At 43.4% G+C, this 27,418-nt stretch overlaps 1 protein-coding gene across 4 annotated transcripts in view; it reads left to right on the forward strand.

The window, feature by feature from the left end:
* top3b (DNA topoisomerase III beta) overlaps positions 1 to 18,653 on the forward strand; it is a 144,843-nt gene extending 126,190 nt beyond the window's left edge. For all 4 annotated transcript variants that reach the window (XM_061815878.1, XM_061815879.1, XM_061815877.1 and 1 more), the window contains 3 exons: positions 6,964 to 7,165; positions 7,977 to 8,164; positions 18,056 to 18,653. In XM_061815878.1, the coding sequence (XP_061671862.1) occupies positions 6,964 to 7,165; positions 7,977 to 8,164; positions 18,056 to 18,334 (669 nt within the window). In that variant the 3' untranslated portion in view covers positions 18,335 to 18,653. The remainder of the gene's footprint in view (positions 1 to 6,963; positions 7,166 to 7,976; positions 8,165 to 18,055) is intronic.
* Positions 18,654 to 27,418: the final 8,765 nt, after the last annotated feature.

The following is a 27,418-nucleotide window of genomic DNA, read 5'->3' on the forward strand; positions in this document are numbered from 1 at the left end:
AGCATCTTCAAGGCAAATAATGTATGTTTTAATGTTTTCTCCATTCTTCTGGCATCTTCTCGCCTGGTTCTATAGGGTAAGTTGGTCAAAACTCCACAGCCACCTCTCCAAATTGCTTCCATACCTCCACGGGTATGTCATCAGGACCAACTGTCTTTCCATTTTTCATGCTGTTCAGTGCCTTTCTAACTTCCCCCTTACCAATCATTGCCACTTCCTGGTCATTCACACTTGCCTCTTCTACTCTTCCTTCTCTCCCTTTTTTCATTCATTAACTTCTCAAAGTATTCTTTCCATCTACTTCGCACACTGCTGGCACAAGTCAACATATTTCCATCGCTGTTCTTAATCACCTCGACTTGATGCACATCCTTCCCATCTCTATCCCTCTGTCTGGCCAACCTGTAGAGATCCTTTTCTCCTTCTTTCGTATCCAACCTGGTGTACATGTCGTCATATGCCTCTTTTTTAGCCTTCACCACCTCTACCTTTGCCCTACCTCACATCTAAATCTATTCCTTTCACCTCTCCTCAGTCCTCTCTGTGTCCCACTTCTCCTTTGCTAATCTCTTTCCTTGAATGACTTCCTGTTTTTTGGGGTTCCACCACCTCCTTCTCCCCTTTTCTACCAGAAGGCACCCCAAGTACTCTCCTGACTGCCTCTCTGAATACTTTGGCAGTAGTATTAGTATTCTGGAAGCTCTCCCTGTCCATCTAGAGCAGTTGTTCCCAAAGCCAACCTGGGCCCGGAGCCCCAGTGAGTCGTTCAAAAAGCTCCCAGACTCCCAACCTCAACTTTCACCAATAATGTAGTCCTGGACACAGCTATGCCATTCTGGTACAAAGAAATACTCAATTTTACTGGCTCACGTGCTCTTGCTTTTTATTTTTGCACAATAAATCAAAACGTGGTTCAACACTGGAAAGGACAATTCTCACATCATGATTAGCTTCCAGACGATTTTGTTTTTTCGTCTTCACATCTAATAAAGTTGAAAACCCCGCCTCAGACCTGTACGTAGTAATGAAGGGAACATAGTATTCCACAGCTGATTTGGCGAGTTTTGAGAACAATTCTAACCCCTCGCACCAAAAGGTGCTGTTTGACTTGTTCTCAAATTGTTGACGGATGGCTTCTGAATGACGGAGTTCGATGAGTTCTCCCTTTCTGTCGTCGCCGTCCTGCATCGTGTCAAAATTGAAGCCAAAAGGATCTTGAACCCATGATTCTTCTTTTCCAGACAATTCATTAGGTGTAGAATAGTGGTCAAAACCTCCCCACAGTGTTTTCAAATGCTGCTGGATTTCTTCTTTGATATCAGCTTCTCTCAGATCGAGGCTGTCAAGTGCTGGGAAATTAGCAAAGTTATCATTTCCTACTCGTTTCTCCCATAAAGCCTTTCTCTCTCTCCGCTAAACTGTACTGTAGGGCTGGGCATGGCACTGCATGAATCACTCATCTGGGCTGGGCTCAAAATAGGATAGGATGTAAGACATAGCGAGACAAAAGAAAAAAACATTTGTTGTTCTTTTCTTCAGAAAAATATTTTATTATTACTCTGTCTCAGACATCGTGTCGCTGACCCCTGGAAAGGCATTTTTCACCCCCTGGGGGTCCGTGGACCCCACTTTGGGAACCACTGATCTAGAGTCTGTCTCACCTCTTTCCGAAAGGCCACACACCATTCTTCCTATCTCAACTTCCACCACCTGATTTTATGCTCTACCTTTCTCTTCTTAATCTTCCTACCTGCTATCAGAGTCATCTTACACACCACCATCCTATGTTGTCGAGCTACACTCTCCCCCACCACTACCTTACAGTCAGTAACCTCCTTCAGATTACATAGTCTGCACAAAATATAATCCACCTGCGTACTTCTACCTCTGCTCTTGTAGGTCACTCTGTGTTCCTGTCTCTTAGTGAAAGCTAGTTCTTATTATTCCAAAAAAGTCATTCAATATCCCGAATAATATTGGGATTCACTGCTGAACCCTCTCGAGAGTGGCGTGGGCCTATCAGTGAAACACTTGCTGACGCAGGGAAGCCCACTTGATAACCCGTAGAGTGACATCACTTATTTGAACATCCCTCAGAGCCTCATCAGAGCCGAAATACCCATGAATAAAGGGATATTAACATCTATTCCTACATAATACATCTAATAATCTGGGGAATCAGTGACTGCTATGAAAGGGGCGCTGACAACAAGGGAAAAACCTTGTGACAGCCTAGAAAGACAGCTGGCAGGAGGGAATAGACACTATTGGGGCAGTCTCAAGCTAGCTATCCGTGACAGCAGGGCCCAGGACAACTGCTCTATGGGTTCCACTCAACATTGGCCCAGAAAACTATAAGAAGAAAACACCTCCTGAGCCTGCGAGATTGGGGGCGGAAGATGGGTCATCGGCAGACAACATGGTTATGAACACAGGAATGGAAAAGACTACAAGAACGTTTGACTGCATAAATTAAACTCCGACAGTCAGATCAGGACATAAGCTCCACATCTCCGTGGTTGGTTGGGCAAAAGTTACCTCCACTCAGGCCTGAAAATCCACCAGGGCAGGAAACAGTGCCTATAAAAGGGATAGCAGGTAAGTCGCATTGACAGCTATTTTTTGAGAAGCAGGCCGAGTCAGTCGACAGAGGTTCAGCAGCAGGATACACACCACAGTCTGCAGGACATCAACACCCCTGTCCCAGTGGAGGAGGAGGAATAGGGCATAGGAGAGCAACCTGGACCCAAGCCAAGAGAAGAAGATCCAGGGGCGTAGAGCATTGATCAAATGGCCCAAGGCCTGCGACAAGGCTTCGTGGAAGAAGGTCAACATGGATCCCTGGAAGGGATCAGAGGCACCAGTACAAAGAAGCTGGAAAGGATAGGTGACCTAATTTATACTTATGGGGCGGAGCAATTTGGCGTGGTGGAAGGCAAACAGGCTGCCCCAGGTATCCCCCAAAGGTCCAGAAGGTAGAAAGAGATAGATCGCCTGATCAAGGAGAGGAGACAGCTGAAGAAGCTGTGGAGGAAAGCCACAGAGGAGGAGAGGGAGGGCATAAACCTGTTGCAGGAAGAAATCCAGGAAAGGCTGGATCACGCTTTTATAACGAGCCCTTCAGATTTGCAAAGAGTCTCTTTGCAAAAGAGAAAAGCAGAAGTCTCTCTGTGACGAAAGCCATCCTGGAAGAACACCTGAAAAATTCCTGCACAGATGACTGCTGTCATGAAGAAGTTATGCTCCCACCGGATATGCCACCAACCGATCCACCAGAGCAAGCGCTGGACATCAGTCTATCCAGGTGGGCTGAGGTAAAATTCTGCGTAGAGCAAGAGCTGCATCAGCTCCTGGACCCAATGGATTTCCATAGAGGCTCTACAAAAACACACCAGATGTCCTGCGATTCCTCTGTAAACTGTTGACGGTCGTGTGGCAGAAGAGGGAGATACCATCTGCCTGGCGTAGAGCTGGAGGCATTTTTATCCCAAAGGAAAAGGACTCATCAGCGATTGGGCAGTTCCAACAGATCAGCCTCCTAAATATCGAAGGGAGATTTTTTTTCAGCATGCTTGCTCCAAGGCTAGCAGAATACCTGTGAGGTAACAATCTGATTGACACGTCAATCCAGAAAGCAGGAATACCTGGCTTCTCCGAATGCATAGAACACACGAGTGTCATCTGGCATCAGATCCAAGTCGCCAAGAAAGAGGGAAGAGATCGTGTGCTGTTCCTAGACCCAGCAAACGCCTTTGGCTCAGTCCCTCATAATCTTCTGTGGACACCGCTTGACTATTTCAATGTCCCAGCGGCACTTACAACCTTGGTTAGGGCCTACTTCAAAGATATCCAGCTCTGTGTTACAACAGCAGGGTACACCACTGCATGGTAGCACCCGGAAGTGGGAATCATGGCTGGGTGTACCATCTCCCCGCTGCTATTCACCCTGGCCATGGAAATCATCCTCCGACCCTCTCGCTGTGTGGTTGGTGGGCAGCAAATAAGACCTGGGGTGAGGCTGCCTCGACTCAGAGCCTACATGGAGGACCTCACCACACTTACCGCAACCAAGTCTTGCACTGCACGATCTTGGAAATAGATTAGCTTCACACAGATGTCACTGTACTTAAACAGACTGTCTTTGATCATCCTGGATCTGATCATTGGCTGAGCCTTTGCCGTTCTGGTTATTCTGCCATCCATTTTGATGGTTGTCTTCCATTTTCCTCCACGTCTCTTGTTTTGCTCTCCATTGTAAGGATTTAGAGATCATTTTAATTGAACAGCCTATAATTTTTTGCACCTATTTATGAGATTTACCCTCTCAAATCAACGTTGGCTGTTCTGAAAAATCTGTCGAAAAACCCATTTTCCTCAGGCTTTCAAGGAGAAATGCATGTTCAACAGGTGCTGGCTTCATCCTTAAATTGGGGCAACCTGATTCTCAGCTCTTTTTCACAAATTGATGACCTCACTAATTGAATGCCACACTGCTATTTTTTTCACACACCCCTTTCAACAAATTGCACATTTGCATAGACTTGTCTCTATCATGAATGCTGGGTCTTGTTGGTTTTCTGAGAGTGCACCTACTGGTATCTTGTTTGACATGTAGCAATAAAAAATATATTGAAAATGTTGATTAATCTGGTTCGCCACATTGTACTGGTCTTACTTTGAACACCACTGTAAGACCTGCCTGACAAAGTAGAGGAGATTAAAAAGATTCTCAGAAGCTAGACATAATGCCAAGATCTGGAGAAATTTAAGAACAAATGAAAAATAAAACCAATTTTTATCAGTGTTGAAAAGGTTATAAACCTATTTCAAAAGCGTTGGGACTCTAGCGAACCACAGTGAGAGCTATTCTCTGCAAATGGTGAAAACAGAACAGTGGTGAACATCCCCTGGAGTGGTTGGCAAGCCAAAATTACAACAAGAGTGTAGCGACGACTCATCCAAGAGGTCACACACCATCAGCCAAAGAACGGCAGGCCTCACTTGCCTCCATTAAGGTTAGTGTTCACGATTGCACCATGATGAAGATACTGGGCAAAAATGGCTTGCATGGCATAGTTCCTGCGGCACAGTGGAGGAGCTGTTAAGCATTGGCCTCACAGTTCTGAGAACCGGGGTTCATATCCTAGGACCCATGTGTGGAGTTGGCACGTTCTCTCCGTGGCTGTGTGGGTTTTTTTCCGGGATACTCCGGTTTCCTCCCAAATCCCACAAACATGCATTCATTGGAGACTCTAAATTGCACCTAGGTGCTATTGTGAGTGTGACTGTTGTCTGTCTCTGTGTGCCCTGCAATTGACTGGCAACCAATTCAAGGTGTACCCCACTTCCTGCCTGAAGACAGCTGGGATTGGCTCCAGCATTCCCACGACCCTCGTGAGGAAAAGAGGCTCAGAAAATGGATGGATGGATGGATGGATGGAGGATGGATGGATGGATGGATGGATGGATGGAAGGAAGGAATAGTTCTCGGACAAAAGCCATTGCTTAACAAAAAGAACCTGAGGGCTTATCTTAATTTTGCCTGAAGGCCTTTTGACAATCCTCAAGACTTTGAGGAAAATAATCATGGGTCAAAAAGTCTGTGGTTATTGCTTCTTTACCATTGCCATTACATACCGTTATTACCATTACTTCTGGGGTAAAAATATCACACTGCATTTCAGGAAAAAGAGCATCATACCAACAGTAAACCAACAGTAAAATATTATGGTGGACTGGGAAGACTTTCGGTTATAAATGGAACCATGAATACTGGTGTTTACCAAAAATTCCTAAAGGAGAATAAAATGAAATAGACTGGAGTTCTGCAGCAGGACAGTGACCCAAAACAAGCCAGAAGGTCCACCTCTGAATGGCTGAAGGCAATACAAAATTAAGACTTTGGCTGGGGCCTACTCAAAGTCCTGACCTGAATCCTATTGATATGCTGTAGCATAACCTTAAAAAGGCGGTTTATGCCGGAAAACCATCCAATGAAGCTGAATAACAACATTTCTACAAGGATAGTCCACAATTCCTCCAAAGCACTATAAGAGACGGATCGCAAGTTCTCGCAGATTGCAGTTGTTGTTGCTAAGATTTAGCTCCCGTAAGACTGGACAACTACAGCCAAGGTGATCAAAGAGACAGGCAGGAGAGTACTTGAGGTGTCTTTTTGTTGGAAAGGGGAGAAGGAGACTTGGTGGTGGAACCCCAAAATACACAAAGTCATACAAGGAAAGAGATTAGCGAAGGAGAAGTGGGACACTGAGAGGACTGAGGAGAGGTGAAAGGAATTGATTGAGATGTGAGGTAGGGCAAAGGTAGAGGTGGTGAAGGCTAAAAAAGAGGCATATGACGACATGTACACCAGGTTGGATACGGAAGAAGGAGAAAAGGATCTCTACAGGTTGGCCAGACAGAGGGATAGAGATGGGAGGGATATGCAGCAGGTAAGGGTGATTAAGGATAGAGATGGAAATGTGTTGACTGGTGCCAGTAGTGTGCGGAATAGATGGAAAGAATACTGTGAGAAGTTAATGAATGAAGAAAATGAGAGAGGAGGAAGAGTTGAAGAGCCAAGTGAGGAAGGGGGACGTTTGAGAGGCACTACAAAGGATGAAAATGGAAAGGCAGTTGGTCCTGATGACTTACCGGTGGAGGTAAGGAAGCAATTTGGAGAGGTGGCTGTGGAGTTTTTGGCCAACTTATTCAATAGAATGCCAATGCCTTTAGCCACCCACAGACTCTTCAAGCCTTGTCATTGTAGAATACTTTCTGAAGTTTTGTTAATATTCCTAAAGTGTGGTCACAAGACTTTAAGAATATGTTAATAATTTTTTGAGTTCATATTGTGTCACCACTAGACTCGTAAGAGCAATTTACCGAGTAAATTTTATTTCAATGCATTTTTGGTTTACTCTGCTATAAAACGTCACATTGTACTTTCTAACATTCTTGCAGGCTAAATCCAGTCGACTCCACTGCTCCCACTGTGATGAGACATATAGTCTACCGCAGAATGGAGCCATCAAGCTGTACAAGGAGCTTCGCTGTCCACTGGATGATTTTGAGCTAGTGTTGTGGACCTCTGGCACACGAGGCAAAAGTTACCCCCTGTGCCCATACTGCTTTAGCAATCCACCTTTCAGAGATATGAAAAAAAGTAAGAATACTATGTTACTGTACCTAAACTGTTGAGTGATTGAGATGTGTTTTTTCTTTTTTAAAATTATAAACTTTATACTTTTCTGGGTTGAATACTCCACACATGGACTTGGATATCCTAAACTCAAATGGGTGGTTATTTATGACAAGACAAATATTAGGTTCAATTTCATTTTGGTTGATTGATTGGAGAGAAATGCCTCCAAGTCTTTTTAATTTTTCATTTTATCTGGAAAGTTACTGTTTCATGAAGGTTGATTGCCCTCACAAGTTTCATGCCACCTGCAGAGGTTGTCTGAGAACTGAGATGATGGAGTGTATTCGGGACGTAGTACAGAGAACTGACAGACTTTGCAGCAGGAACCAACAATTACTGAAGTCTAGAAAAATACCAGTTGCTGACTTAGGCAAAGATTTGATCTCTAGTTGACTCATGTCACTGTTTTGATGCCTTGAATCAATATGAACGATAATAACAAGAAGGGAAAGAGCAGACTTTATTTGCCTAGGTGGCTTAGATCCTTGTGTTTAGTAAAATGTTCATCTGCAATAAAAATCACAACTGTCAAAGTATTGTCAGATGTCCTCCAAAACTATATGTAAGTCTTTTTTGTCCCAAAAAATTAACAATTGTACTGTAGTTGTTCTTGCTACAAAAATGACATATTTTCAAGTTTTTATTTTAAAAATTAATAGGTGAGATTGTAAATGTTTTTCAATATGTTGCATATTAATTTTGGACAGCGGTATTATTTGAAATATTGTCTCAAATTCATGTTATTGTCTGTATTCCTACCCCATTCTCCTAGATGTGGGTTGCAATGAATGTAGCCATCCTTCCTGCCAGCACTCTTTCAACTCTTTGGGTATTGGTCAGTGTGTGGAGTGTGACAGTGGAGTTTTAGTCCTGGATCCAACCTCTGCGCCAAAATGGAAGATGTCCTGTAATAGATGCAACGTAGTTGTTCATTTCTTTGAACACGCACATAGAGTACAGGTAATATATAAATGGTCCTATTACAATGTCTTCTGTATTCAGTTATCTGTTGTTATATTCTTCATTGCAAGAAATAAAAAGACAGTTGACAAAATGGACAGATTAGTTATCATACAGCCCTTTTCTTAACACAACATCATAGTGCCGTTTGTGGGTTGTATATGGCAAAAGTCATCAGAGTAAGTTACTTAGAGTACCGTTGAAAAATTATTGGCCCCTTCCTGCTTTTTTTTTTTTTTTGCATATGTATCACACGCAAAAGTTTCACATCATCAAACCAATTTTAAGATGACTCAGACAACTCAAAGAAATGCAAAATGCGGTTTTGAAGTGACAATTCAATTTATTAAGGCACTAAAAAACATCCCAACCTTTCTAACTGTGTAAAAAAGTAATTGTCCCCTGAACCAAATAATGAGTTGTGGCCCTGTAGCTCTGCCAGTGTTTTGCTGGAGCCCCAAAGCCTTGGAAATGGCTTTGTAATATTTTTCAGACAAATGGACTTCAATCTTTTTTTTTTTTTCCAATTTCTTCTTGAATTTGTTTGAATCATGATATGATGCATTGGTTGTTGAGATCTCGTAGCCTACCTCACGTTCTCTGACAGATTCTATTTGATTAAGTTTTTGATTCAACAAATATGGCGGTAATCAGGTTTGGGTGTTCGTTGTGAAATTCTCAAATTTGTGGTTAGTCACAGTGACTTTGTGATTTAACTTTTTACTGAGGGTAAGAAAGGTTTGGATTGTTATTTTTGTGCCTCAACATATTGAATTGTCATTTAAAAACTGCATTTTGTTTTTCCTTGGGTTGTCGCAGAGTCATATTAAAATTAGTTTGATTTGAAACTTTCGCATGTGATTGATATGCAAAACGAAAAAAAAACTGAAATTAGGAGAGGGAAATACTTTTACACAGAACTGTAGCTTGGAAACATTTTGCTTTTTAGTCTCTCTCCCACGACTCCTCTGTATCATCCAAATGGTCATTGGCAAACTTAAGACGGGCCTTGACATGTGCGTGTTTAAGCAGGGGAACCTTCCGTGCCAAGCATGATTTCAAACCATGACGTCTTGGTGTATGACAAACAGTCACCGTGGAAACGGTGGTCCCAGCTCTTTTCAGGTCATTGACCAAGTCCTGTTGTGTAGTCCTGGGCTGACTACTCACCTTTCAAAGGATCATTGAGACCCCACGAACTGATATCTTGCATGGGGCTCTACTCTGATTGACCTTGACTGTCATGTTTAGCTTCTTACATTTTCTAATGATTCCTCCAACAGTGGACCTTTTTTCACCAAGCTGCTTGGTATTTCTCCATAGCCCTTTCCAGCCGTGTGGAGTTGTACAATTTTGTGTCTTTGGACAGCTCCTTGGTCTTGCCCATGTTACATGAGTCTTACTGATTCTATGGAGTGGACAGGTGTCTTTATGCCGCTAACGACCTCACACAATTGCATCTGATTCAGGATAATACATGGAGTGGAGGTGGACTTTTAAAGGCAGACTAACAGGTCTTTGAGGGTCAGAATTCTTGCTGATAGACAATGTGTTCAAATACTTATTTGCAGCTGTATCACACAAACAAATCTTTAAAGAATCATACATTGTAATTTCTGGATTTTTCTTTTTAGATTCTCTCTCACAGTGGACATGCACTTTGATGAAAATTTCAGACCCCTACATTATTTCTAAGTGGGAGAACTTGCAATATAGCAGGGTGTTCAAATATGTATTTTCTTCACTGTATACATCAACATTTACACAAAGTAAAAAAAATCAGGATGTAGACCATTTGAATCCAGTGTACTCTTGTCCCTCTGGATTAGGAAAGGTGTCACGAATCTTTGACACACAGCAGGATGGAAGTGGCACGTGCTTATTTCTGCCAAAAATTCCCCAAAACCATCTCACAAGCTGTCTGTAAGCAGTATGTCGCATTAACTTGAAAATATGACAATTTTCCAGAATGGGACTTTGCTTGAAAAAGCATTGATTGGACAAGTACTGCTTTTGGCAGGGCGACACAGAGCCGCAGCTGTAAAGCGTTGGCCTCTCAATTCAGTGTATGTGTGCGTTTTCTCCGGGATCCCCAGTTCCTTCTGCTTGATGACAGTTGGGAGGATGAGGATAAGGATAGCAATTAAGAAAATGGATGGATGGATGGATGGATGGATGGATGGATGGATGGATGGATGGATGGATGGATGTAAATGTCAAAAAGATAGGCTGATTAGGAGAAATAGTAATTTTTAAATTAGCTCTTACTCTTGGTGTGGAAAATCCAGTCACTGCCGATACTGTTGCCTGAATTGTAAAAAGGCAACCTCCACTACCCATGTGTTTCTGACAGCTGGGTGCTCCATCATACACTGTAGATGGTCTGGATAATCTGCCATTTTCTGGTATATATGTTGACTCTCATGGCACCAAAAGCTCTCCTGTTGTTTGCCTTTTTTGTTTTTTTTTGTTCTCTCCTGACCTGCCTTGTTGCACAGCTGAGGCCTCACTTGAGGCCGGGGTCATATAGCTCCACTCAGGTTTGAAAAAAAGCATTTATATGCACACTTGTGGATGTAATAAAAAAAATAAATAAATAATCTGTTCACATTCACAAACTTCTACAGCTCAAAGACCCATATCTGACCAATAAACAGAACCATCCACCCCTTTTTTATTTATATTTTAAGCATTTAGTGCCCAAACAAAACCACAAGATACAGCTTTCAGTGTGAAGTTTTGCTCATGATATCTTGAGAACATTGCGACTAAAATGTGGTTTGGACGTGTCTGGGTACTGTCTGGTTGTGGCATCAGTTTACAACATGAAATTATATTTATAGTGAAGCAAGATATCACCAGCTATTGCTGTCAAATTAACGTGGCAACATTTTAAATGGATTTCATTCATTAAAATCCTTATTTGTAAAAATATACCAACTTGGACTGTGGACTATGTTATCATTTTCTGTGTGTTTTGGTGAGATAATAAACTAGGCTTGAACGCGCTAATTACCAGGGTTTATTTAAATATTGGTATTTGTATTGAATACGAGCTGAAAAGATCGATGGATTCCGGCAGAGGTTAACGTGTGGCCGAACGCTTCCGCGTTCAGGAGCCGTCACAACCGTTGTCTTTTTTTTTTTCAATCGTAGTTAATGAAATCGAGTTTGTGTGAAACCAGGGGTCATTTCTATAATATTGGTATTTGTATTGAATACTACCTGAAAAGGTCAATGGATTCTGGCAAAGGTTAACGTGTGGCCGACCACGCTTCCACATTCACGAGCCGTCAACCCGTCACGATGTGGGATTTCTTCCTGATGAGAACAGATCCAGCAATAAAGTATTTGTACACGTCCAGACTTTTCTTCTTCTTCTTCTTCTTTTCCTTTCGGCTTGTCCCGTTAGGGGTCGCCACAGCGTGTCATCTTTTGCCATCTTAGCCTATCTCCTGCATCTTCCTCTCTAACCCCAACTGCCCTCATGTCTTCCCTCACAACATCCATAAACCTTCTCTTTGGTCTTCCTCTCGCTCTTTTGCCTGGGAGCTCCATCCTCAGAATCCTTCTACCAATATACTCACTCTCTCGCCTCTGAACATGTCCAAACCATTGAAATCTGCTCTCTCGAATCTTGTCTCCAAAACATCCAGCTTTGGCTGTCCCTCTAATGAGCTCATTTCTAATCCTATCCAACCTGGTCACTCCGAGCGAGAACCTCAACATCTTCATTTCTGCCACCTCCATTTCTGCTTCCTGTTGTTTCTTCAGTGCCACCGTCTCTAATCCGTACATCATGGCCGGCCTCACCACTGTTTTGTAAACTTTGGCCTTCATCTGAGCAGAGACTCTTCTGTCACATAACACACCAGACACTTTTCGCCAGCTGTTCCAACCTGCTTGGACCCGTTTCTTCACTTCCTTACCACACTCACCATTGCTCTGGATTGTTGACCCTAAATATTTGAAGTCGTCCACCCTTGCTATCTCTTCTCCCTGTAGCCTCACTCTTCCCCCTTCACTTTTCTCTTTCACGCACATATATTCTGTTTTACTTTGGCTAATCTTCATTCCTCTCCTTTCCAGTGCATGTCTCCATCTTTCTAATTGTTCCTCTGCATGCTCCCTGCTTTCACTGCATATCACAATATCATCTGCGAACATCATGGTCCAAGGGGATTCCAGTCTAACATCATCTGTCACCCTATCCATTACCACTGCAAACAGGAAGGGGCTCAGACCTGATCCCTGATGCAGTCCCACCTTCACCTTAAATTCCTCTGTCACACCAAAGGCACACCTCACCATTGTTCTGCTGCCATCATACATGTCCTGTACTATTTTAACATACTTCTCTGCCACACCAGACTTACGCATGCAAGTAGCACAGTTCCCCTCTTGGTACTCTGTCATAGGCTTTCTCTAGATCCACAAAGACACAATGTAGCTCCTTCTGACCTTCTCTGTACTTTTCCACTAGCATCCTCAAGGCAAATAATGCATCTGTGGTACTCTTTCTAGGCATGAAACCATACTGTTGGTCGCAGATACTTACTTCTGTCCTGAGTCTAGCCTCCACTACTCTTTCCCATAACTTCATTGTGTGGCTCATCAACTTTATTCCACTATAGTTCCCACAGCTCTGAACATCCCCTATGTTCTTAAAAATGGGAACTAGAACACTTTTCCTCCATTCTTCAGGCATCTTTTCGCCCGCTAGTATTCTGTTGAATAAGTTGGTCAAAAACTCCACAGCCATCTCTCCAAATTGCTTCCATACCTCTACCGGTATGTCATCAGGACCAACTGCCTTTCCATTTTTCATCCTTTGTAGTGCCTTTCTGACTTCCCCCTTAGTAATCATTTCCACTTCCTGGTCCTTCACTCTTGCCTCTTCAACTCTTCCTTCTCTCTCATTTTCTTCGTTCATCAACTTCTCAAAGTATTCTTTCCATCTATTTAGCACACTACTGGCACCAGTCAACACATTTCCATCTCTATCCTTAATCACCCTAACCTGCTGCACATCCTTCCCATCTCTATCCCTCTGTCTGGCCAACCTGTAGAGATCCTTTTTTCCTTCTTTCGTGTCCAACCTGGTGCCCATGTCTTCATATGCCTCTTGTTTAGCCTTTGCCACCTCTACCTTTGCCCTACGTCGCATCTCGATGTACTCCTTTCGCCTCTCCTCAGTCCTCTCAGTATCCCACTTCTTCTTCTTTTCCTTTCGGCTTGTCCCGTTAGGGGTCGCCACAGCGTGTCATCTTTTGCCATCTTAGCCTATCTCCTGCATCTTCCTCTCTAACCCCAACTGCCCTCATGTCTTCCCTCACCACATCCATAAACCTTCTCTTTGGTCTTCCTCTCGCTCTTTTGCCTGGGAGCTCCATCCTCAGCATCCTTCTACCAATATACTCACTCTCTCGCCTCTGAACATGTCCAAACCATCGAAGTCTGCTCTCTCGAATCTTGTCTCCAAAACATCCAACTTTGGCTGTCCCTCTAATGAGCTCATTTCTAATCCTATCCAACCTGGTCACTCCGAGCGAGAACCTCAACATCTTCATTTCTGCCACCTCCAGTTCAGATTCCTGTTGTTTCTTCAGTGCCACTGTCTCTAATCCGTACATCATGGCCGGCCTCACCACTGTTTTGTAAACTTTGCCCTTCATCCTAGCAGACACTCTTCTGTCACATAACACACCAGACACCTTTCGCCAGCTGTTCCAACCTGCTTGGACCCGTTTCTTCACTTCCTGACCACACTCTCCATTGCTCTGTATTGTTGACCCCAAGTATTTGAAGTCGTCGACCCTCGCTATCTCTTCTCCCTGTAGCCTCACTCTTCCCCCTCCACTTTTCTCATTCACGCACATATATTCTGTTTTACTTCGGTTAATCTTCATTCCTCTCCTTTCCAGTGCATGTCTCCATCTTTCCAATTGTTCCTCTGCATGCTCCCTGCTTTCACTGCATATGACAATATCATCTGCGAACATCATGGTCCAAGGGGATTCCAGTCTAACCTCATCTGTCAGCCTATCCATTACCACTGCAAACAGGAAGGGGCTCAGAGCTGATCCCTGATGCAGTCCCACCTCCACCTTAAATTCTTCTGTCACACCTAAGGCGCACCTCACCATTGTTCTGCTGCCATCATACATGTCCTGTACTATTTTAACATACTTCTCTGCCACACCAGACTTACGCATGCAGTACCACAGTTCCTCTCTTGGTACTCTGTCATAGGCTTTCTCTAGATCCACAAAGACGCAATGTAGCTCCTTCTGACCTTCTCTGTACTTTTCCACGAGCATCCTCAAGGCAAATAATGCATCTGTGGTACTCTTTCTTGTATCCCACTTCTTCTTCGCTAATCTCTTTCCTTGTATGACTCCCTGCATTTTGGGGTTCCACCACCAAGTCTCCTTCTCCCCTTTCCTAACAGATGACACACCAAGTACTCTCCTGCCTGTCTCTCTGATCACCTTGGCTGTCGTCGTCCAGTCTTCCCGGAACTTCGGTTGTCCATCGAGAGCCTATCTCACCTCTTTCCGGAAGGCCGCACAACATTCTTCCTTTCTCAGCTTCCACCACATGGTTTTCTGCTCTACCTTTGTCTTCTTAATCTTCCTACCCACCACCAGAGTTATCCTACATACTACCATCCTATGCTGTCGAGCTACACTCTCCCCTACCACTACTTTACAGTCAGTAACCTCCTTCAGATTATATTGTCTGCACAAAATATAATCCACCTGTGTGGTTCTACCTCCGCTCTTGTAGGTCACTATATGTTCCTCCCTCTTCTAGAAACAAGTGTTCACTACAGGCATCTGCATCCTTTTTGCAAAGTCCACCACCATCTGTCCCTCAAAGATCCTCTCCTGGATGCCGTACTTACCCATCGCCCCTGTTTCCTTTACCAATATGTCCATTACAATCTGCACCAATCACAACTCTCTCGGTGTCTGGGATGCTCAGAACTACTTCATCTCGTTCCTTCCAGAATTTCTCTTTCAACTCTAGGTCACATCCTACCTGAGGGGCATAGCCGCTAACCACATTATACATAACACCCTCAATTTCAAATTTTAGTCTCATCACTCGATCTGATACTCTTCACCTCCAAGACATTCTTAGCCAGCTCTTCCTTTAAAATAACCCTACTCCATTTCTCTTCCCATCTACTCCGTGGTAGAATAATTTAAACCCTGCTCCCAAACTTCTACCCTTACTACCTTTCCACCTGCTCTCTTGGATGCACAGAATATCAACCTTTCTCCTAATCATCATGTCAACCAACTCCTGAGCTTTTCCTGTCATAGTCGCAACATTCAAAGTCCCTACACTCAGTTGTAGGCTGTGTGCATTCCTCTTTTTCTTCTGATGATGGATCCGGTTTCCTCCTCTTCTTTGTCTTCGACCCACAGTAGCTGAATTTCCACCGACGTCCTGCAGGTTAGCAGTGCCGGGGGCGGGCATTATTAACCCGGGCCACGACCAATCCGGTATGGGATTCTTTAGATGAACGCTCATATTTGTTTGGCACAGTTTTTACGCCGGATGCCCTTCCTGACGCAACCCTCTGCATTTATCCGGGCTTGGGACCGGCCTACAGATTGCACTGGTTTGTGCCCCCATAGGGCTGCATTTCCAGACTTTTATACCCTTTCAAACTTTTTCGTGTAAATCTCAACGAGTTACTCACCAGATACATGTGTATATCCAGTTGTCCATAACAAGCCGAAACAAAGTCATATTTCTTATCGATGAAAACATCGACTTCGGCATTAAATACGGGTCTTCTATGCAGAGTTTATCTAATTTTTCCACGTACCTTTGTTTATTTTCACCTTCTAAATGTCTATCAGTATCGGACAAGATTCTGGGTATCGGGCTCTAAGACATATTTTCGTGTTGTCTCCAACCGAGTTAGCATTGAACAATGCTTTGTTAGACTGGCAGCATGGCGGGGTAAACAAAAGTCACGTGATTTTATGATGGAGGTGCACAAGCTCTATATCCTGCTCCTTGAGTTCTCGGCACTCTCTTCATGGCCAGCTATTTCATCTGCATTCGAACTTGTATGTTGTCTAACTGGCTCAAATTGATAACATTTAACGCCTTTATAAAGTTCGTATTCTTCACCGTCTTTGTGGGATCCTTCAGAATAGCATTCATCCCTCAAAATATCAGAAAATTCATCGTCGTTCTTACAATGTATTCCAATGCTCGCTATAGTTGTCACCGGTTCTGATGTCATGTTCCTACTTGGCTCTTTCCGCTTCGTTTCCGTCTTTTTCTGGCGAATCCAGCAGTGTGCAATCAGTTTTTGCCAATAATCAAAAAATGAAGTTGTATCCATTTGAACATTAAATATCTTGTCTTTGAGGTCTGTTCAATTAAATAAAGGTTGAAAATGATTTGCAAATCATTGTATTCTCTTTTTGTTTAACATGATGTCCCACGATGTTTGTACTTTTAATATGACATGGCTTGCAAGCATGCACCATATTATTATGTATCCAAGCAAGCTACTCACTAATGATCACTGTTACAAATGATTATAAGTAAATATGGCACCATTTTGTGAAATCAGGCTGTAAAGGTGTCAAGTGATTGAATTATCATGAAATATAATTACAGTGAGTTTGCACTGATTATTTGTTATGTTGTAATGTTGGTTTGACCAGGCCGATTACAATATATGACCTGACAAAGACTACTTTTGATGATACTCAGCATACAATACACAAGTATATACAGTTTATGAACAAGTCATTTAAATAGACTCATTACCCTATCTTGTGATCAGATCAGTTATCGTTTTTTTGAAACTCGGTGATCGGCCCCAAAAATCCCAAATGTGTAAACCCTATTTAGAACACCAGCCATAGTGTAAGTTTTATTAAGTACATTCGCAAAAAACAACCTTAGATCATGCACAGACTCATAACAATATCAACAGGAACAAATGCAAGTAAAGAGATAAGTGTAACTTGATTTTCTACAAGAGTACTGCAATCAAAACATTGCTGCAATGAATTCTGAGTATAATAATAATAACCAGTGACGGGATTAACATGATCATCAGTGTGAGGGACAGTGCCAATACATAGAGCAGGGAATAGCCTGTACACACCATCTGAGCATGAGGTATTGTTTAGAATACTCCAACAGAGCATACCTGCCTTTAATCAACATGATCATGTAGCATGTGTGGATGGTGACTTCAAGCAGGCACATAAAATACCTCTACCACTCTTAAATCATTGCCATTGAATTATACGTGTATATATAGTATTCATTCATTCATTTCCAATCTCCCTCATCCCAACATCGCCTTGTGACAGTGCTGGAGCCTATCGTAGTTGACGTTCAGTGACAGGCGGGGTACACCCTGAACTGGTCTCCAGCCAATCGCAGTGCACATCTAAACAAAGCATTCACATTCACACTTTCGAGTAATTCAGTTTCCAATTAACCTAATATATTTTTGGGGGGATGTGGGACGAAATCGTATTACCTGGAGAAAACCCTCCAAGCTGCCGGGAGAACATGCACACATCACACAGGTTAGCCCAGATTTGAACCCAGGTCCTCAGAACTGTGAGGCAAATGCGCTATCCAGTCAGTCACTGGGCCACCTGAATTGCATATAAGTAACATATAAATGTATTAATAGTATAATCGGTAATTGGTCGCTACCTTTCATATTTAATTTATTAAGCGGCATTTCTGGAATGTAACCTCTACAAAGTAGGTTTAACTGTTATACTTGCCACTCTCATTAATGACTGGTCAAGAAGGCTCATGGGTGGATCTGGTGCTGAGTCACAGTTCGAACATGACACTTCGTTAAGCCTTTGTTTTTTAATTCCATAGGTTGCTCAAGAGAATTGCAATGCCTGTGATGCCTTGTTGGTCACAGTAGTCTTCAATAAAGCTCAGACCCCACTGCCTGCCTGTGAGAGCCAACACACCGGCTGTGTTTTCTGTGATCCAGTCTTCCAGGACCTTGTGGCGCTTAAACATGCTACAATGAGGCACCCTATGCACCGAGGTGGAGGTGCAAGACGAGGACAAGGGCGGGGCAGAGGACGCCGTGGCCCTCCAAAAAAGCCTAAAGACAAAATGGCTGAATTAGCAGCGTATTTCGTGTAGTATATTACTTTAATGTGCATATACTCTCACAGTATTGATCAAAAGATATTACCTGTGTGGCAATCTAGTGTCTTAATAATGTGTCCATATGATATTTCAGGTTTTGTTTTGAATCAATATGCCAAAATGTTATGTTCAGAGTTCCTGTGTCCTAAATAAGGGAAAGACAAGAATTTGATTCCCTCCACCACCACCCCCAAACCCCCATCCGCCCCCTAGTGTAAAAAAAACAAAACAAAATTAAAAACTGTTACATAAACATGTTGTGGTGGTATTCTTTATATAAAACTATTAAAGATTATATTCTTAAATTTGAAAATACCTTGCTCTCTCATTCATCGTACATTATCTTTTCCTTCTGTTTTGTCCAACTACCTGAAAGCATCCGAGATTCGTCTCGATGTCCACGTACCTACACATCCTGATTCATTGACTGGGTACTCAGCAGCACCCAATAGTCCACGCTCTTCACGGAACCACCCCATCTTTTCCCAATGTTCTTTGCGGGATGTGACAGTGGTAAAACTATACTCCCACAATTCGTAAATTTCCACCACTGAGAAGTGGAGCTCACGCCAGAATCCAAACAATCAGCATCATGAATTGCTTTCATATACTCATTACAAAGCTGCATTATGAGGATACAGTTTTGATATTTCCTCAAAATTTACAATGTATAATAATCAACCCAACAATAATTACAAACCCAACTGAAATCCAAGTAGACTTGAACTTCACAAGTAAATAAAATGCTTCTTCTTTTCCTTTCAGCTAGCTCATTTCTAATCCTATCCAACCTGCTCACTCCGTGCGAAAACCTCATCTTCATTTCTGACACCTCCAGTTCTCCATAGATATATATATATATATATATATATATATATATATGTGTGTGTATGTATATATATATATATATGTGTGTGTATGTATATATATATATATATATGTGTGTCTATGTATATATATATATATATATATATATATATATATATATATATATATATATACACACACACACACGCTTATATGAGATAAATTTAAGTTAAGACTATATTCTACCAATCATGAAATTGCCCCTTTTAAAGATGGCTAATGCGCGATACAATCCTCCTTGACAAGTTGAGAAATTTGTGAACAAAATGGCTGCTGTGTCAATTGGGTAGGTTCTGTGATGCCGTGCTACACATCACGTTGACTAATGAACCTCAACAACAAGGGAAAGATGTGGGTCATATGGTTCAGAAATGTGTAAAAACCACAGACTGGACCCAGCGGAGGACCACAGATCTCAGATTTGGAGGTGCTAATTCTCATCCCACCCATTTTACACTGAACTGCGAAATGCTCCAGTGAGTTAGAGATGACGGTCTGATGAAGCCAACAGAACAACAATCTACAAACAGCAGAGACGTCATAGTGGGGCCACCATAAAAGTTATGAACAGAATCTATGACAAAGAGCACACTCACTACAATCAATGTAGACCAAACTCTGGCACCAGTCATAAAGGGACTGAAACTTACTTTATCATCTGAGGCTCGCCCTCAACTACAGTGAAGGAAATAAGTATTTGAACACCCTACTGTAGTGCAAGTTCTCCCACTTAGAAATCATAGTAGGGTCCACCGTGTGTTTTCATTGGCAAATGTCCGTATGACGTCACGGACGGGATGCAGCCAATATGGCGCCCACGTGGATGTCATAGAATGACACATCTGCAACTTTGCACATGGATGACGCGGTCTCCGCTCATATTTATTTTTTCGGATGGACATTGAAGTGAATAATGTTATTTGTATTTTTCATTACAATATCTATTTAAGAATGTTTTAGGGATGACACTTGAACTTTAACCGTACACATAGTTGGTAATGTATGCCACACAAGTTATAGAATGATGACAACAACAAAACATTCATCCATCGATTTTGTGCCTTGTCCTGAAAAGGGTCACTGGGCACTGGAGCCTATAACAGCTGTCTCTCATCAAAAGAAGACTACACCCTGAATTGGTCGCCAGTCAGTCATAAGGCACAAAGATATATACAGTGAAGAAAATAAATATTTGGTATCTGGTTCCACAGTTTCCAAGATGACTGTTGGTTATACACTAAAACGTCATGGTTTGAAATCATGCATGACACGGAAGGTTCCCCTGCTTAAACCAGCACCTGTTAAGGCCCATCTTAAGTTTCCCAATGACTATTTTGATGATACAGAAGAGTCATGGGAGAAGGTTTTGTGGTCAGATGAGACCAAAATTTTACTTTTTGGTCATAATTCCACTTACCATGTTTGGAGGAAGATGAATGATGAGTTCCATCCCAAGAACACCATCCCTACAGCCTCATGCGGGCTGATTATCCTGTATATTTATATGACCCCGATGACGACTGGTCCGCGCCAGATCGTTGAGCTTCATGCCCCGTTCGAGTACTTCCATATCCCTGATCGTCAACCTGTGTGTACCGACCTTCGCCTGTTCTCCAACCCCGTAAGCCTGACTCCTTTGACACTTCTGCCTACTTTGATCGTTCTCCCGTGTACCGACTCTTGCCTGCCCACTCACCTGCTCTCTTCGCCCGACGTCCCAACTACCGCTGCTGCACCTGACTGCCTGCTCGATCCCCGACCACGGAATAATAAACGTTTCTCCCCGAACTACATTGCATCTTACGAGCCTTGCCTTTGGGTCCTACTTCCGTTCCGATGGGTCGTGACACTTGTTTCCTGACATCAGAGAGCAGGTTAGTCAAAGATGTGCAATACCTGATCACATTGTCCTCGCAGACCTGCAGGATGTAGTCCAACACCAAAATTCCGAGGGCCTGCAAACAGGATCTTAAACGGGAACACATTGTTACTTGGACAGAAACGCATCCTCATATACATGAAGACAAGTGGCAGACACTTGATCCATTTTAATTTCATGTCTTCATAACATTTACTCAATTTTCGCTTTTAGAATACCATTTTCTTTTTCTACTACACCGCTGGAGCGGGGATGGTAACTTGTGTTTTGAGGTCAAATTGTAGTTGATCCAAAAGTGATTCAGAACATGGTTCAAGACTGCAGGTGAGTGCCTCCCAGAAGAGGGTAGGGCTGCATGTCAGCCCTTGGCACAAGCTTTTTCCGTCCGAAAGTGAAAGCAAAACAAAATTGTGAATCTTTGTGAACTGGCACAGAAAAAAATGCATTCGAAGGGTCAACAACTGAAAATCACTTCATGCCAGCTTCGTGTCAGGTGGAATTTTTGCGACAAATGGTATAAGGGTTTGGCACACAAGGAGCCAGAGCATTTATTGCAGCATTAATAGCTTGCAAATCTTGAATAAAACGCCATTCAGTTGGCTAATTTTTAGGTCAAATTTTTTTCACCGGAAATGTCTGTTTGTACTGAAGAATTATAATATTGGACAATAATTTGAGCAATATTTCAAATCTTTTCTTCTTTTCCTTTCAGCCTGTTCCGTTAGGGGTCGCCACAGCATGTCATCTTTTTCCATCTAAGCCTATCTCGTGCATCTTCCTCTCTAACACCCACAGTCCTCATGTCCTCCCTCACCACATCCATCAAACTTTTCTTTGGTCTTTCTCTTGCTCGTTTGCCTGGCACCTCCATCCTCAGCACCCTTCTACCAATATACTCTCTCTCTCGCCTCTGGACATGTCTGCTCTCTCTTACCTTGTCTCCAAAACATCCAACTTTGCCTGTCCCTCTAATGAGCTCATTTCTAATCCTATCCAACCTGCTCACAAGAACCTGAACATCTTCATTTCTGCTACCTCCAGTTCTGCTTCCTGTTGTTTCTTCAATGCTACCGTACATCATGACCGGACTCACCACTGTTTTATAAACCACTCAAGAAGATCAAATGCAGGAGGTGGTGATGGAAGAGAGTCCTGGATCTGTAAAGAGAGATTAGAAGCAAAAGAATGCAGTTGTGTTGATGAGAAAACTTGGGAGACATAACGCGCTCCTCCAGCAGTTGGAGTGAGGAAGAAGGGCCAGGCATCAGACGACCTGTAAGAAGTTCGTAAGGAGAGAAACCAGTAGAGCGAGACACAGTTTGTCTCACAGACATTAGAGCAAGGGGGAAAGCTTGAACCCAATTGATCCCGGAAGAGGTACATATTTTACCCAGTTTTTCCTTCAACGTGCAATTCATACGTTCAACTGAACCTTGACTAGCGGGGTGATAAAGACAACCAAACTTTTTAGTTAATCCTAACCACTTCCACAGTAACTAGGTGTGTGGACATAAAATGTGTACCGTTGTCGAGCGAATGAGAGCAGGGAAACCGTGCGTTGGAATCCAGTGGTTCACCAAAGCTTTCATTGCCGGCATGGCATCTTTGTGAGCGCAGGGGTAGGCTTCAGGCCATCCGGAAAAGGTGTCAACAAAAACAAGAAGATAGCGCTTCCCTTAAAGAGGCGTGATCATGTCTGTGAAATCCATGACCAGTTCAGCACCGGGCCAGGTGGGTGGATCAAATGAACTTGGAAATGGTCTAAGTGTGGGGCGAACATTGTGTAGCTGGCAAATATTCCAGTCACGACGGTGGGCGTGATGCAAGTCAGACATTTTAGGATGCCACCACATGCAAAGTTTGGTTAGCATGGCTCTGGGACCAATATGAGCTAGAGAGTGAGTTTCGGTCAAAATATCACGGAGTAAAGGTCCATTGGGTAACACTGGCTGGCCATAGGGGCCTAACCAGAGACCGTCAGGGGCACAGGTGGCTCCACCAGCATGCCACACACTCTTTTGTTCAGGAGAGGCATTGTGCTGTATTTGAACCAATTCACTATGAGACGGAGGTTCGGGAAGATCAGGAGAGGATTTGTCAGATAATTGGACAAGCATCTGTGGGACATAGCCCGCAGCCTGCTTGGCAGGCAAGTCGGCAGCATTATTGCCGAGGGCTGTGGTTGAAGTAGATTTGAAGTGCCCAGGGACCTTGACAATAGCCACCGCCGAAGGTTTGGCCAGAGCTTTCTCTAATTGTTGGATTAGTGTCAAATGTGCAACAGGAGTACCTTTGGCTGTTTTAAAGTCATTCCATTTCCATGCAGACAGGTACAACACAGCTGCCGAGACAGCGTAAGATGAGTCAGAATAGACAGTGACAGATTGTCCGACCGCCAGTTCCAGTGACAGACAGAGTGCGAGCACTTCCGCTGCCTGGACTGAGGGAGCAGGTGTTAGTACGGAAGAAGAAACAGTTAAAAGTTCTCCCGAGGGCTGCTGCTCCACTATGGCAGCCGCTGCAGCCAAAGACCCATCTGGCTTACGATAACAGCAACCATCAGTGAACAAAACCCTGCTGTTAGTCAGAGGTTGAACAGACAGATCAGCACGTGGACGAAGAGAATCATTCACAGCAATTTCACAACAGTGTGGGTCTACATGCAATTTATCAGTCATGTTCATGCCGGGGTGTACATATGTGATATTTGGTGCCGTGAGAATTTTCAACAGGCATGCTTGCCTAAGAGAAGATAGTGTGAATGCTGATGAGTCAAAGTAAGCTGTCACTGAGTGGTCAGTAAGGACCACAAGGGGATATGACATTACCATGTGTGTGTTTTTATTTACTTATTTATTTTTGGATAACTTTGGCAAGCCCACCTGCAAACCTAGTGCATTCGGGGCTTTTGGCCTAAAGTGGATCAAGTGTAATGCTACACTACATCAGGACATGACGCTTTTCATCCCTCTTCTGATATAAAGTATCATTCACAATAGTAGGTGTGACATTAACATCTAAGTGAAATGGGAGGGTGTAATTCGGGGCATCCAAAAATCCTGCTAATGTGAGACAATGTACAAGAGCGGTATAGAGAGGGTCTAACTCTGCTGACTATTCCAATTTGGCAGCAAGGTTTCTGTAACCTTGGTTTTTCACCATGTGTCTGAGGGTAGCGGTGCGATCTGGAAAGCATGGAAGGTAGTGTCTGCTCTAGCCGCACAAACCAAGAAAAGCAAGCATCTCCTTTGCCGTGTCAGGACATTTGTGCTGTAGAATAGAAGAACGATGCACCAAGGATATAGTGGACCTTCAGAGGACACCACTCTGCCCAAAAAGCTCACCGATTTGCGACAACACTGACGCTTCTTTCTGGAGGCTTTGAATCCCAGCTCATGCAAAAGAAGCAAAACAAGTTTAGTTAGAGACAAACACGACTCTGCTGTTGGGGCTGCCAACAGGAGATCATCAACATACATTAAGAGTTTCCATACGTCTGGAAGTTCTAGATACTCCAGCAATGATTTCAAACATTGATTCAAAATTCCAGGTGAATTTTTGAAGCCTTGTGGCAAACTAGTGTACTGCAAATTGTTCTCTGATATCTGAATGCAAACAAGTGTCTACACTCAGGGGTGAGTGGGACGCAGAAGAATGCACTTGCCATATCAATCGCTGTGAAGTATTTCAAATCAGGTGTGATGGTAGACAACATTCTGTGGGGGACTGGTACAGGTAACAATGGTGTGGTTTTTACATCATTAACTACTCTCAAATCATGTGATTTTAGAACTGGCCGAGTGGTGTACACCACGTCGAGGTGGATGTTTCCAGGACTCCAGAATTCCACAGATCAGTGAGATTGTCCTCCATCTCTGGTTAGCAGCCACGGGCCAAGGATATTGAGCTCTGTAAAAATGAGATTCTGGAAAAACAATGATTTTAATGTCTGGATTCTTAGTACAATGTGCAACATCACAGGGTCCAGAGGACCAAATTGATTTAGGCAGTTCGTTTAACATTGACTCAGTGTCATGACTCGTCTTGGTCAGAGTAGTCACGTCCGTGATCTCTAGTCAGGGTCTCATGTTCTAATACGATCATATTAGTTATCGGAGGTGGGTCAGGAATATTGGTGCAGTATGCATCTGCAGATTTGGAGATCTGTACATTAGGGAGTGGTGTGTCCTCCCAGTCACTTCAGTCAGTCGTTTTACCATATATCCCAGCTGCCGGGCCTTGTGTCCTGGAGACAGAGCGAGTGAAATGTGGGTTACTGACTCTTCCTGCATTTTGAACCATGTTATATGATCTGGTGTAAGAGAGCAGGATGCCACTACACCCTCACTTGCTGCGTTTATATGTGTGGATGTAATATCCCAAGCATCACCTTGTATGCATGCATTATCGTCACCCTGTTGTTGGCTTAAATAAATTTTGAGGTGATGCATAAAGTGTCGTCGAAATCTAGGCTCATCTCCAGACAGGAGGTCTGGGTCAGCTTTAAGAGTAGTCTGCACTGGCTCAGGGAGATCTGCCAGGATCACAGTCCTGAACATAGCCTCCTCTGAACCAGAGTGTCCAGGGTGACGTCCAGTCGATTCAGTCCAAAATTTAGTGCACTTAGCCAAGTGCTCAAGTGGGTCATTTAAAGAAGGAAAGAAGTGGGTGCGGCTGTAACAGGAGTGGGGAACCTCTCTCTGGCAGCTGTGGCCAGACGCTCGAAGTGTGCCCTCAATATAACTTCAATGGGTACGTTAAGTGTCCCTACAGCTGTCTCGATCTCTCGTTGTTCAATACTAGTGCATGATCTAGATGCTGCTTGTCTTCAGTCTCCCATGCAGTGTGTATACCCCTGTAAAGTTTCCACAAAACTATACAGCCATGCATTACCACCAGAAGAGACATGAGGCAAGCGAGCATTAAGACAATCAGCATCTTTAAGATCAAAAGACTATCATAGGCATCATTGTAAAGCAAAGCAAAACAAATTCATTTGTATCGCGCATTTCATACACAAGTTAAGTCAATCTGCTTCACACTATCATGATCCTGCCGCTCCTGCCCGGGCTGTGCGGGTGCCAGTGCGGTTGCGCTGATTGGGAGGCGCACACCTGTGCCTCATGCGGGCTGATTATCCGGCGTATTTATATGACCCCGATGACGACTGGTCCGCGCCAGTTCATTGAGCTTCATGTCCCGTTCGAGTGCTCCGGTATCCCTGATCGACAACCCGTGTGTACCGACCTTCGCTTGTTCTCCGACCAACCTTGTAAGCCTGACTCCTTTGGTACTTCTGCCTGCTTTGATTGTTCTCCTGTGTACCGACTCCTGCCTGCCCGCTCACCTGCTCTCTTCGCCTGACGTCCCAACTACCGCTGCTGCACCTGACTGCCTGCTCGATCCCCGACCTCGGCATATAATAAACATTTCTCCCTGAACTACCTTGCATCGTCCGAGTCCAGCATTTGGGTCCTACTCCCGTTCCGATGGGACGTGACACACATGATTAAAGGAATTTAAAAACAAAGAGGTGAAATATTTAAAATGGGATAAAAACAATAAAAATTACAAACACAATTTTAAAAAAAGACAATTAAAACTGCATACAGTGATAGTTATATGATCAAAAAGTGGATATATTCTAAAAAGCCTGAGGAAAAAAAAAAGAGTTTTCAACCTTGTAGCATTTTGTTTGCTTTTTGTATAGTATGATAATATAATATAATATCCATCCATTTTCTTTCCCACTTATCATCATGAGGGTCGCGGAGAGTGCTGGAGCCAATCCCAGCTGTCAACGGGCAGGAGGTGGGGTACACTCTGAACTGGTTGCCAGCCAATCGCAGGGTATAGAGAGACAGACAACAGTCGCACTCACAATCACACCTAGGGGCAATTTTGAGTGTCCAATTAATGTTGCATATTTTTGGGAAGTGAAAGGAAACTGCAGAGCCCAGAGGAAACCCACACAGGCACGGGGAGAACATGCGAACTCCACACAGGCGGACCCGGGACCTCAGAAATGTGAGGGCAATGCTTGACCAGTTGAGCCATCGTGCTGCCTGTCAGATTCCGCTTATCCGCAGGACTAATCGGGAAAAAATGTCCTGACCGACTCTCTATTTAAAGGGTTAAGCTACCCCTTTACCCCAGCCAACTCTTACGCCGTAGGTGCAAGGGGACGGGAGCTTATGAAGTCGGTGTTGAGATGAATTCGCCTAGGTGAACTAACTGCCTTTTGTTTTGTACAGCCAGGTCTGCCCTCACTTTTCAATCCTAATCGAGTAACCTTACAGAGTAAAAGGGTGAAAAAATAATCCCTCCGCTTT

The sequence above is a fragment of the Syngnathoides biaculeatus genome, chromosome 4, assembly GCF_019802595.1.
Source record: "Syngnathoides biaculeatus isolate LvHL_M chromosome 4, ASM1980259v1, whole genome shotgun sequence".
Classification (NCBI taxonomy): domain Eukaryota; kingdom Metazoa; phylum Chordata; class Actinopteri; order Syngnathiformes; family Syngnathidae; genus Syngnathoides; species Syngnathoides biaculeatus.